The following is a 14,339-nucleotide window of genomic DNA, read 5'->3' on the forward strand; positions in this document are numbered from 1 at the left end:
ACTCCACATTTCTACTTCTTGCCCTGAGGTAATCCTTATGATGCTTTCTTTGGGGCACTGGCCCCGGGAGAGCCATAACCAGTGAATATGCCCAGGTTATTTCCCCTTCAAAGGTCAGCAGATTCATACTCATTTAAGACACTCTGGTGGTGACTGATGGGTGACCTCAGACCTTATAGCAGTGTTTCATGGGTACCATGTTTCCTGATTTCATAAGAACCCCATGAGAGCTGCACTAACATCAGAAAAGTAGAATGGTGGAGGTTTAAGTGCTTGGACTCTGAAACTCAAGTGCCTGGGTTTAAATCTTGGGTCTATAGATATTTGAACTCTCTGTGCCATAATTTTCTCATTTGTAAAATAAAGATATAGTGTGCTCTGTCCCTGGAGTTGTATGGGTGAGATGATCTAATTTGGGGGTACATGCCAGTCCTCAATGCATTAGCATCTACTGTTGACAGCTCTACTTTAGAAACAATAGATAATATACCCACACACATTAGCACACACACACCCACACAAACACACACACATACACAAAAGGTATGCACTAAGATTTATGTGCAATACCATAGTACCATCCGTAACAGTCCCAATCAACTCAAATGCCCGATAAGAAACTAAACAAACTAAATGATGTCGTATGATGGAGTAGTTTGCATCTACAAAAAAATGTAGATTGTTAAAAAAAATGGAAAATTAATCAGAAAGTGTTGTTGAAGAACTATGCATGGCATGACCCTACTAAAATTGTTAGATTATACCTTCATGTGGCCAAAATCAAAACACTCTAAAAATTGAACTAAGAAATCTTCCTCCAACCATTGTCTCTACCTTCCCACCACTTACAGGTCACATTCATTGCTTGTGCATCCTTCCAGTTTTTATGTATGTGAATATGAATTTATAGATAAAATATAAATGCACATAAACTAATTTTCTTCCTTCTAACACGAAGGTAGAGTACAATATACATTATTCTTGCACATCCTTGAGCTCTTTTTATGTCAGTATAGAAGGACACTTAGCTGCAGTTATTTCACTGGTGACTTTTTAAGATCAATTCCTTGTGATACACCAATGGATTATTTCCAATCTTTTAGTATTATAAAATATACTGAAATTATAATAGTTTTATGTCACTTTGGACTTGTGTACTAGTCATTTTGGTAGAAGTATTGCCAACTTACTCCAATAGATATAGCACCATTGTGTACTTCTGCCACGATGTAGGTGGATGTCAGGACACTGCTATCAAATATCAGGATTTTGCTAATCTGACACATGAAAAATAATATCCTATCATGGTTTGAATTTTTCCCTGATGAGTATAACCATATTTTCATATATTGAGTCTGTTTATATTTCTTTTGTATAATATTTGTCCAGTCTTTTGACCATGATTTCTACTAAGTAATAATACTACCAAGTATGATATTCATTTACATGTGTGTATCTCTTCAAACGTGTGTAAAACAAAATGTTCAATGCATAGTAGGTGAGTGAACGAATATGTGATAATTTTTCTCATTTTCTATTAATCCTTTTAAACTAGAAGTTTTATGTGTTAGAATAAAACAATGTCTCACTTAAAATTGGGAAGGATTTTTTACTTACAATCAGCTTCAGTGAAACAGATACTTTTGAAAACCAAGTAAAGGTTCCTATGTGGAAGCAATATAAGATGCACCAGATGCAAGGAAGAGGAAATTTAATCTCGATCTACTCATTGATTCTCAGACCTCTTTAGGACAAATGCCTGGGCCTCTGCTTAGGGATCTAGAACTGTTTCTGCATGTGGAAAGCACGGAGGCACAGAGGGGAAACCAGCAAATGATGGAAAGCTGAGTGGGCTGATGTCCCTGCTGGGGCTCCTAGGCAGTGTCTCCTGTGACTTCCAGTATCTTAGCACCTTCCTTCTCCAACCCAACCTCGGCTGCCCTGGAGATACAAATTGGGGGGAGGGTGGTGGTACAGGAGATGGCGTGAGTGGCAGGAGGGTGCTGGTGTGGTGGTGGTGCTTTATTTTGTTTTTTTGGTTTTGTTTTGGGTTTTGGTTTTTTTTTTTTTTTTTTCTGCCTACGTGCCCTGTCAAATGTGGTCAAGTCATGGAAAATGCTTGAAGTCAAACAGGCCTCTGCTGGTTGGGGCTGTGCAAGCAGTGGCTTGGTTGTTGTAAGATGAAATAAGGGCAATTAAACCACAGCCAGCTTTGCTCACTCCCAAAAGATCACAGCTAATGGAAAGAAAATATTCATCAACACACACATGGTCTTGCTGTCAAACATACTCAGGCTGTGCTTGAGGGGTCCCCTATTTTATACCACGTTCCTCCAAGTAGGAGCTACATGAGTTGGGATCCTCTGACCAGGACTGTTGAGACACTGCACCCTCAGTCCACTCGAGACACTGTTCTGAAGGAAATAGCATGCAGACTTCCTGTAGCACTAGGTGATCCCTGACATTCCACCAGGATCTGCACTCTTCTATGGCAGGTGTTTTACTGAGGTTCGTACTTTTTGGTCTTGTTTTGTCAGCATAGGCAGGGTGACGTGAGACTCCTGCCCATGAAGCTACTAGCACAGGGAGACTGTAGATGTCACAACAGCAGTTGCTTCTCTCCCCACAAGAACACAGACATATGGAGGCCCTGAGTTCAAGTGTGTAATTTAATGTCAGACTGAGTCATCTCAGTCCCACTAATGGAACAAATGACTGCAAAGTGAGGCTGAGCAAGGCTCAGTAGAAGACATGCCCATCAGGTAAGTGTGCTGGGAGTGGAGCAGAGCTGATCTGACCTGCACAAATGGCTGCTTTCCAGCCAAATGACCACCAGTCAGTACACACAATTGAGTTTTTCTTGAAGGGCACAATGAATGAGGAAAGAAAACTGGAGACACACTGCCTTCCTATGAAGCATTAAGGTAAATATTCATGTTGGAAAGAAAGAGTTCACAATATAATTTAGTTTATTTTAATTCAAATTAGCCACACAAAGGGAAATGATGGCAATCTGGGTTCAAAATAAGGATCTCACACTATTTCAGAACCATACTTCTAAGAGAAAGATGTTACTTCATAATGAAAATAATACAAAAATGTCTGGTTACACTGTACATGTACTCGCATTCCCTCCCTGCCCCATTTGGTAATTCCAACACTTCAAGCCAAATGCATAATGCAAAACCAAAAAAATAAAATGAACCATTTTGATATGTTGTATTTATTACTCTGTAAAATTGTACAAAGAGCGCATAAGCGTGAGTTAAAAAACACAAGGGAAATGTCGGATGTTAAAAAAGAAATACAAAAGAAATCTGAGACATGAAACAAAACATTCCAAACTGCGAATCAAATAAAAAGATATTTTGCTTACTAAAAAAGTGTTATTCCAATATATTAAGAAGTCTTTTGATCGGGAATACAGCACAAGACTTTGCTCCAACTATTCATGAACAGATCAGACTCCGTCACACTGAACACAGGATGGATCATCACATTATCTTACCAGCCACAGGCAGGTCCTCAAGGTACATGGTCTATACAATGTCTATGAGGTATTACAATAAATAAATTCTTTATTAGCCATTCATTAAAGTCAGCAGTGGATGTCACCTTCAACTTTTAATAGGGAGACCCCAGCTCTGGTCCTTTTTTTTTCCCTGCAGTGACCTTCAATGATGGATTTTCACACTTAGAAAAAGAGAACATAAAAATATTTGAGATATAGTGTTAAAAAGTAAAGTCCTGCACTTTGCCTTATATTTTTATATATATTTACATGCCTTATATATTTTATAAGAAAGTCCATGAAGATGGCCTGTTATAGATACGTAAAGACCTGGATGTGGTCACATGAGAATTTATTTTAAGGCATTTTAGAACTTTACTATTCACATGTCCTCATCTTGGCTGTGTCTCAACCACCAATGCACAAAGTAAGGCTGGAGCGTGTTGGGGCCCTGGGGGTGTAGAAACAGGGTGTGCTCACTGGCCCCAGGCTGCCTCTGCGGCCAGTCCCCAGCTGTCCCACTTGCTCGGCAGCTCTGAGACAGCCACCACTTTCCTTCATCACTAATTAGGCAGAGCTGCTGTTACTACAATTCGCTTTGTGTTTATTTGCTGGCATGTCCGAGGCTGAAGTGTTTTCCATTGAGGATCTGAAGTAACTCAACAATGTGGCTCCACTTGAGGCCCATCAGGCTACTGTTCTGACCAGAACATACCTTTCATTAAGGCATCTCCCCAGCACTTGGCAGACCCTGGTATCATACTGGGTGAGCCTGAGTCCCAGCTCTGCCACTTGTCAGCTTTGCCGCTCAGGACAAATCACTCAGCATCCTAGTACCATGTGCTCGGGTGTAGACAGAGACTAGCAGTCCCGCCTCTCATACAACTGCTCCCCTCAACACACTGAGTTAGGGTTTGTAACTGAATAACACCTGACATGGAGACATTCTGGCCAAGTGAAGAATAATGAACTCATCCTTATTCTGTCTACGTGGATGGTAACTAGACTTATGACGGGGATCACTCTGCAGTAGTGATCTGTAGTATACACATATACCGAATTCTGATGTTGTGCCCTGAAACTTTCATGTTACCAGCCAATTTTACTTCAATTAAAAAAAAGAAGAAGAAAAAGAAATTTGAACTCTGAGGCATTTTTCACACTTGACAAATTCATACCAATGCAAAAGAATGTTAAGAGATTTTACATGAATAAACTACAACTATAAATTCAAGTGAATAGGACAAATCTGGCTATGTATTTATACTCATATTCTTGAATTTGACCTTGAATCTACTCAAAGAAGTGATCCATATGTACCCAGTTTCTTGTTAATGTTTCTGCTTTCAAAGACTCACTTTAACAGAAGTGGTACTCATAGTTCTAAAAGTGGTTTTTCACTGTCCTGTTTCTCTTCAGCTTCTTCTTCAGATCCTAGGAAAGGGAAAGAGAAAAAGTACTGTATTCCATTAAGGAAATGAACAATTTTTTTTAATTATACTATGTGGGCACCAAATTTTAAGTGGGAGATACCGATGTTTAACCTCAGTATCAAAGGTTTAGGTTAAAAAACTGTAACTGTTAAATAAAGTTTTACTTATTTCCTGGAGGAAGAAATATTTAAAATAGAATCTATGACTCATACTAATCTGTTAAACAGATATCAATGAGGTACTACTAAAAATATTCAGAGAGAACAAGAATTAATTACCTACTGCCCTTCCCTAACCATCTCTTTGCTGACAAGCCTGAATATTTTTTTTAAGATTTTATTTATTTATTCATGAGAGACAAAGAAAGAGAGAGGCAGAGACACAGGCAGAGAGAGAAGCAGGCTTCATGCAGGGAGCCCGATATGGGACTCGATCCCAGGACTCCAGGACCATGCCCCAGGCCAAAGGCAGGTGCTTAAATCGCTGAGCCACCCAGGGATCCCCAAGCCTGAATATTTATCAAGTGCAAATAACTTTAACCTTTGGTACAAATCATTCAATCTACTTATTTTTACAAATCACTGTACCCAGTGAGTAGGCATGGTGAAGACTTCCTAATGCTGAGGGTGATGGCACTGTAGGCTGTTACCAGTGAGCACTGGTATCACTGTGCTGGGTCCTATCTTGTGAACCTTATGTTACTTGTACATTTGAGCCCACAATTTCACTCTGGAATTATTTCTTTAGAAAATATGTCTGACGAAATAACATTCATTTTCCATTAAGCAGATTCTGCTGCTAAAAATCAGGGGAAAAAATCTAGATGTCTGAGGGTAAAAGTTAAAAAATTATTTTACTTTCACTGAGTATCTTGTACCCCCTTACATTTATATAGTTCATTACAGCATTAGAAGTGCACATTTTATAAAGTAAAAGCATATACATAATGAAAAATTAGGATCGTAATTACATAGGATCATAATTACAAAAATAAAAACCTAAGTATATATGCACCAATCAGAAAGCCTATAAGAAAATAACCAGATGGCCCGAATCATTTCTGGATGTTCCAAAATATGTGCAACAAACTGACTTCATAATTTTTAAATTATAATTTTTTCAAAAAGGTTGTATAAATACCAGTAGCATGGCCACAATGATGTGAAATTACAAACACAAAACCAGCAGGAGACAAACTGAACTGTCAACACAGATGTGGCCGTAGAGTTGGAAGGACAAGATCTTCGATTGCTCTTCTGTGCACTTTTTTTGCTTTTTTGTTTGTTTGTTTTTTGTGCACGTTTTTATAAAAGGCAAGTGTTACTGTCAGGGAAGGGACACAAAACAGGAGTGGTGGGAAGACAAGGGAGTGGGTGAGGGATGAAGCCTCCTCACACAGAGGAGGCAGTCTGCCTCATAGCTGCTTTCCTCTGGCCAGATAATAGGCCTCAAAGAAGACATTTTGTTCTTCTGAGAATGTCTGCCTGCATTACAGGCAATAACAAATTTGGTACAGGAGTATGAACAGCAGAGAACCTTAAGAAAAGATCGTGCCCCACATCTTAACCTCATAAATATCAGACGGCTCAGGTTAAGTTTGTGGTAACATAAATAGATAAATGTACAGTGGTTGGAGGGTTTCACTATCCAGTGTGTTAAATTGCTGTAAATCATAGTCACACTGGGGCGGGTGACTGCGTTCTCACTTTGAAATGAGTCTAAGGCAGATGATCATACCACATCTTCCTGTTTCTGGGCTTACGTTCCACCCCACTTGTCAGGCTAATGGCATTTGAACCACAAAGAGCTGACATGTCTTGAAATTATTTGGGAGTTCTAAATAAAGCCAAACTTTTAATTAAAACATAATAACAGGTATGTTTTACTTAATTTAAAAGTACATGCTAGCAGGGCTTTCTGGTTATGGTCAAGTGAGGCTAACAAATCTTGAAAAGCAGCTATACAACTGGACTAGATGAACAAAACCAACCATTTCAAAAGTTGGGAAATGTCCAAAGACATACAACAATCTAAGAAGCGTTTATGATTGAAAAACTGCAGAAAGGAACAACAGTAGTGCTCTTACCTAGAGCTGATCCCATCCCTTCCCGACCTCCCAGTATTCAAGTCAATAGGTATGAAGGTTCTTTAAGACAGGCCAGGCCAGGAGGACTGGCAGCAAAATTACACAGCTGAAGGGAGCTGAGTTACTTTGGGGTGGAGAGTGATGTGATGGTGAACTACAAACTCAGTGGTGTGCAAGCAGGAAGGTCATGGGCTCTGCTGGTCTGCGGTTGTGGTCATGGCTGCACCAACCATATGCTTGGCTGAGGCTGTGTGCATGATTAGCAGAGACCCAAAAGAGCCCAAGCCAGCCAAAGACTCTTGGTCAATCCTGAGGCTTTGGACATATGCAGAGGAGATGTGAAAAGACTCAGGAGAGAGTACAAGCAGAGGAAAACTTGAAAATCTCTAAAATCTGAATATGCTATTCTATATACACCCATAATATTTGTCAGAGAATGGAATTTTTTTTTATTTCCAGTATAATGTATACTGTTGTATTAATTTCAGGTGTACAAATAGTGATTTACCAATTCAATACATTACGATAAATATACTCTTAATCCCTTTCATCTATTCTACACATCTACCCACCTACCTCCCCTCTGGTAAAAAGTTTGTTCTCTATAATTAAGAGTCTTTTTTTTATTTATCTTTTTTTTCTTTCTTTAATCCCACGAGTAAATGAAACCAAACCATACGCTATTTGTCTTTCTGACTAACTTATTTCACTTAACAGAGGATGGAGATCTTATCAAGGTGCTTGAGCACAATCTCCATCCAATCTTTGGCTACCTCTAAACTATACAGACACACAGGTGAACCTACGGAGCTAGACTTAAAAATAAATTAAAAAAAGAAAAAACTGGGTACAGCCATCAACAATCGTATACTGCAAGGGACACAATTTCACAGGTTTAGCCTAAACAATTTTTTAATTTAAAAAAATAACAATAAAAGCAAACTTTTGGGGAGAACAAAATTAGATTCTCGAGTTGCTACTATGTTTTTTCAACAAAATATTTTCAAATTAAAAAAAAAAGAAAGGCAAAGATTCAGAAACTGTGTCTATTCTCAGGGGACGGGGAGGGAAATCCTGACAATTCAATGGAAACTGTCTTTGAGTGTGTCAGCAAAGTGTGAGCATTTTATTTAGCAAAGACTTCAAAGCAGCTATTATAAATATGTTCAAGAAAGTATAGAAAACCATGTTTAAAGACGTAAAAGAAAGTATGACAATAATAAATGAACAAAGAGATATTCTAAAGGATGGGACAAATTATTAAAAAAAGAGAAAAGATAGTTTTTTTTAAGATTTTATTTATTTATTTATTTATTTATTTATTTATTTATTTATTTCACAAAGAAAGGCAGAGACAGAGGAAGAGGGAGAAGCAGGCTCCTTGCAGGGAGCCTGATGCAGGACTTGATCCCAGGACCCCGGAGTCACAACCTGAGCCAAAGGCAGATGTTCAGCCACTGAGCCACCCAAACGTCCCAAAAAGATACTTTAAAAAGTAAAATGTGGGGGGTGCCTGTGGCTCAGTCAGTTAAGAGTCTGCCTTCAGCTCAGGTCATGATCCCAGGGTCCTGGGATCAAGCCCCTCATTCAGCTCCCTGCTCAACATCTGCTTTTCCCTCTCCCTCTGCCTGATGCTCCCCCTGCTTGTACGCGCGCTCTCTCTCTCATAAAATAGTAAAATATATATATATATTTTTAAAGTAAAACGTAGAATAGAAAAATATAGTACTTTAAATGAAACATTCTCTAGGAGTTTAAAAAATATATTCAAATTGGCAGAAGAAATAATCTGTGAATCTGAAGATAGAGCTGTATAAGTTATCCAAGCTGAGTAACATAGAGAAAAAGACTTAAGAAAAACTGAACAGAGCTCAAAGACAAATGAGATAGCATTAATGGCATGGGACTCCCAGATGGAACAGAAAGGGGAAAAAAAAAAAAGAAAAGAACATGAAAAATGATTTGAAGAAACAACGTCTCAAACTTCCTTATGGCTAAAACACCCAATTTTGTTGAGAAATATTAATCTACAAATCTAGTAAAACAAATAAGATTAGGATATACACAAAGAGATTCACCTAACAGTAAACCTGCTGAAAGCCATGAGTGCATGAAAATAAAAATATAACACATCAAATTTCATAAGAGGTTGCTAAAGCAATGCCTAGAAGCAAATTTATAGCTTTAAATGCCTACGTTAGGAAAGAAGAAAAATCTAAAATCAATCATAGAAAAGAAAGCAAGCTAAACTCACCCAAATAGAATACAGGAAATAAAAATTGGAACAGAAATAATTGAAGTAGAATAAAGAAAAACAAGAGAGGAATATCAATGAAAACAAGTCAGTTTTCTAAAGTATCAACAGGTTTGATAAACCTCAACCTAGAGTTACAAAGAGAAAATGAAAGAAGACACAAATTACCAAAATCTAGAAGAAAAAAAAAAAAAAGGAACATCACTACCAATTCTATAGAAATTTAAAATGATTATAAGGGAATATTATGAATAATTTGTCAAGAACTAGATAATTCAGAAGAAATGATGAATTCTAGGAAAACACAAATGATCAAAAGAAATAAAAAATCTGAATATATCTGTATGTAATAGGCAAAGAAACTGAATTCGTCATTAAGATAATTCTTGGCCCAGATGGTTTCACTGACAAATCTATCAAACATTCAAAGGAGAAACAATATTAATCATTCATAAGAATTCATTTGGAAAACAGTGTGTTTGGAAAGACTTTCTAATGTACTCTATGAGATCACCTTTACTGATATTAATGCCCAGGACATAAGAACACTACAGACCAATAGGCAAAATATCATGAGTATATATTTTATATGTACATATATGCACAAACATTCTCAGGAAAATATAAGCAAATCAAATCTACAAAAATAAGAGTGGATTATACAACATGACCAAGTGGGATTAATACTATATAAACAGTTGATGTGACATCCAAATATTAATGTACATCATCATATTAATTAATTGAATGCAAGATAAAAACCGCATTATCATCTCAACAGATGCATAAAAAGCATGTGAAAAATTTAATGCCTATTCATGATAAGAACTTTCACTCTAAGAATAAAAGCAAACTTCCTCAACCTGATAAAGGACATCTGTGAAAACCCATAGCTAACATCATACTTAATGCTGCAAGATTGAATGCATCCCCCCAAAGATCAGGAACAAGATAAGGATGTCTGTTCTTGATGTTTCTATTTAACATAGTTTTACAGTTCTAGACAGTGCAACTAGAAAAAAGAATGAAGATATTTAACAGAGTGAAAATTTAAAAAGTCTTTAACCACACATGACATAATCCTGTATGTAGACAATGCCATGGAATCTACATATACACAAAACCAAAACTAGAACTAATGAGCCAGCTTAGTTAGCACTGTCACGAGGTACACATTACATACACAAAATATCAGTTGCATTTCTATACACTAGCATGACAATATGGAAGTGAAATTAAGGAAACAATTCCATTTACTGTAGAACTAAAAAGGATAAAACACTTAGGAGTTAATTCAATAAAAGAAGAGCAAAACTGTGAAAATTACAAAACAATGCATAAATGAGTGGTAAATATCAGAAAGGGAGACAGAACACGAGAGACTCCTAACTCTGGGAAACGAACTAGGGGTGGTAGAAAGGGAGGTGGGCGGGGGGGGGTGACTGGGTGACGGGCACTGAGGGGGGCACTTGATGGGATGAACACTAGGTGCTATTCTATATGTTGGCAAATTGAACACCAATAAAAAATAAATTTATAAAAAGAAGAAAAAAACAATGCAAAAAATTAAAGAATAAATAAATGCAGAGAGAGTCCACATTCATGGATTAGAAGATTCAAAATTGTTGTGATGGCAATTCTTCCCTAATTCAGCTATAAATCCAATGTAGCAGTCTTCATTCACAAAAATTAACGAGCCCATCTCAAAACTGACATGAAGACCAAAAATTGACATGAATAGACAAAATATTTTCAAAAAGAACAAGGTTGAAGGGATGATATGGTCACCCTGCAAAAGCAGTGTAGGAGGGCACACTCAAAATTTGATTTGGATGAGGAGACTGATGATGCCACACACACAGAGGGTGTCGAAAGGTTTATTACTGACACATGGAGTTCTGAGGACAGCAGGGTGGGCCTTTCAAGTAAGGCCTTGCAGGACTTGATTTCAAGGCTTACAGAAAGATTAAGTTACAGTAACAAGCCAGTGTGCTATGAGTGCAAAGAGAACACACAGGTCACTGAGAGAGACCTGAGAGCCCAGAAATAAACACTTACATTTATGGTCAAATGGTTTTTGACAAATGTGCCACATTAATTCAGTGCAGGAAGGGATAGTCTGTTCAACAAATGGTACTCCAACAACTAGATATCTGAAGGCAGAAGAATGAACTTAATTCCCTACCTCCTCCATACATGAAAATTAATTCACCATGGATGATAAACTTAATGGAAGAGCCAACACTATAAAATCTTCTAGAAGAAAATATAACAGAGAATCTTTGCAATACAGGATTAAGGCAAGGTATTCTTAGATGTGGCCCCAAATACATTATCCATAAAAGAATACATTCTGATAAACTGGACTTCACCAAAATTCAAAACGTGTGCTTCAAAAGGCTCCATGAAGAAACTGAAAAGTCTACAGCCTGGGAAGAAATATTTGTGAATCATATAAAGGACTTTTATCTGATAAAAGACTCTTACCTAGAATGTATAAAGAACTTTTACAACTCAATAAGAAGACAAACAACATAACTTAAAAAAAGGGGGGGGGGAGTGGGGGGTAAAAACAGACATTTCTCTAAAGGAAATAAATGAATAACTCTCACAAGCACATGGAAAGGTTCTCAAGGTCATCAGTCCTCAGCGGCAAATGAAAAGCACAAGGAGAAAGTACTTCACACCTTCTAGAATAAGTAGAATGAAAAAGACAGCCTCTGCCAGGCACTGGTGAGTACGTGGAAAAACAAATCCTTAGATACTACTGGAGAGAATGAAAAATGGTACAGTAACTTTGGAGAAGACTTTGGCAATGATTTGAAAAGTTAAACAGAAACTCACCATCATACACAGAGAGTCCTCTCCTAGGAATTTAAGAAAAATAAAAACAAATGTCTCCACAAGGACACGCACATAAAAGTTCATAGCAGGATTAGTCATAATAGCAAAAACTGCCAACCATTCCAATGGCTAACCACTGATGAGTAAAGAAAACACTGTATATATATTCATAAAAAGGAATATTATTGAGTCACATAAAAGAGGAAACTACTTACACATGCTACATCATGAGTGGCTTGTCAAGAATATTATAGTAAGAGAAAGAAGCCACATGCAAAAAATTACATATTCTGTGATATTTATGTTAATTATCCAAAAGGGGCATATTTTCAGGAGAGAAAGTAGATCAGCATTTTATCTAGGAAATAGGAGTGATGATTTGATTAAAAAAAACTATTTTTGGATGATAAAAGTGCCCTATAATTATACTATGATGTTGGTTTAAAAAGTACAAATTTACTAAAAGCCATACAATTGCATATTTACAATGGATCAACTTTATGGTATGCAAAGTATAACTCATTAAAGCTATTCTTTTTTTTAAATCAAGGATTTGTAGTATCCTCAGTGGTGATGTTTTAATACACTTCAAAATTTTTAATAAAAACTAGAAAAACTGTGTGTCAAATTTATTGATTATCTGTAAGGTGACTACAGAATTGATCATCTAAACAAGAACATTTCCTAGAGATCAAAGGAGTATAATAATAATTACATGGACCCACAGGAGTAAGCTAATACTGTCCAGGGCAAACAAGCATGTGTGGCTGGTTACTATTAGAAAGTATCAAAGCAGAATTACAGTGTCTTTCCCTAGATTTGCTTAGCACAGAGTATATTATGCAACTGAACTACTCTTCAAATGAAGTCTTTTGATGATGAGGTGACTAACTTTTCCTCAACATCACAATGGGTTCACTTCAGCTGTCTGACTACACAAACAACTTCATCCCAATCACCTGACAAAGGACTGTGCTTCCTCATTCCTTCTACTGAATACACAGGTAAGCACGATATGGTTAGACGAATATGTAAACCTGCAAACACACCACCTTAATAGCCTTTAAAAGTAATCTATCAAAAGGTGCTAACTTTCAGAATCTCTGTGATACTAAAATTCAGGCCAATCCTTCACAAGGAAAAATGCTAACATTTTAATTTTTGTTGACTCTGATTTATTTCTCTTCCTTTCATCCATTCCTTCCACGGCTATAAATAAATGTACTCTGTGCCGGCACCACACTAGGTGCAGGAGAAAGTCAGGAGAAGGCAAGCAGCCCCCAGATGCCCTCTTCTCCACCAGGGACCAACCAGCGCCGCATCAGTCCCAGGGCAGCAGAAGCACAGACGCCTGTTCTGTTTAATTTTCAACCACTGGCCTCATGAGCCAACAGTGCTTTAGAGTTGAATCTTCTTTTCTAGGTACAGTTTTTAATTCCAATAACAGTTTTTAATTATAATTCTTTCCTAACTTGAAGGTTCAGCCAATGAAAATATAATACAATAAAGTAAGTCACTTTGAACACTCCTTCTCTCCTACTACACACTTGCATTTTGTCTTGAACAAAGCAGCTTCCCAGCAGAGCACCCGGACCAGGTTTGTTCCAGATCAGCTCCGGAACCCAATGAAATGGAAATGCTCCCAACCACCACTAGGTGGGGGTACAAGTCAGAGGCAGGAAGCCAGTGGATTCAGACCTGGGAGCTTGATGAAGAATGTCTAAGGTGGGATTCCTCCTGTTTATCCTGCCGCTCTGAATTTCTAATTAAGTAAACACATCACTACTGAGAACTTTTATTACTCTTAGGAAAATAAAAGCTATACAAAAGCATGAACAAGAATGCAAACTTCCTCTTTCCAAAAGAATGAGTCCTATAACAAAAAAACTCAGGGAAATAACTCTCATGAGGTATACAAAAGGTTAGTACTTACTTGAGTTTCTGTTGGCTGAGAAACACATTTTCTGCTAATTCATATCTGTATTTCATCTGATCCTATGCTTTCATATTTTAACCTGCTTTTAGAAGCAATACCAAGAGTCCAGAATACCATGTTACTTGGAGTTCCCCTGATTTGCTATGTCTCATTGCTGTCTCACTGATCACTCACATGAGTCTTTCTGCCTGGAAACTGCTGTACAGTGTGTGTGTGTGTGTGTGTTCAATTACTCACTGAGCTCAATGCTGGGAATACAATAATGCAGTCTCTAA

The 14,339-nt window shown here is 37.4% G+C and overlaps 1 protein-coding gene across 2 annotated transcripts in view; it reads right to left on the reverse strand.

The window, feature by feature from the left end:
• Positions 1-2,951: 2,951 nt before the first annotated feature.
• STARD3NL (STARD3 N-terminal like) overlaps positions 2,952-14,339 on the reverse strand; it is a 51,294-nt gene continuing 39,906 nt past the window's right edge. For both annotated transcript variants that reach the window (XM_038562677.1, XM_038562678.1), the window contains 2 exons: positions 4,870-4,945; positions 2,952-3,693 (listed from right to left, as the gene is read on the reverse strand). In XM_038562677.1, the coding sequence (XP_038418605.1) occupies positions 4,887-4,945 (59 nt within the window). In that variant the 3' untranslated portion in view covers positions 2,952-3,693; positions 4,870-4,886. The remainder of the gene's footprint in view (positions 3,694-4,869; positions 4,946-14,339) is intronic.

Source organism: Canis lupus, chromosome 18 (genome assembly GCF_011100685.1).
Source record: "Canis lupus familiaris isolate Mischka breed German Shepherd chromosome 18, alternate assembly UU_Cfam_GSD_1.0, whole genome shotgun sequence".
Classification (NCBI taxonomy): domain Eukaryota; kingdom Metazoa; phylum Chordata; class Mammalia; order Carnivora; family Canidae; genus Canis; species Canis lupus.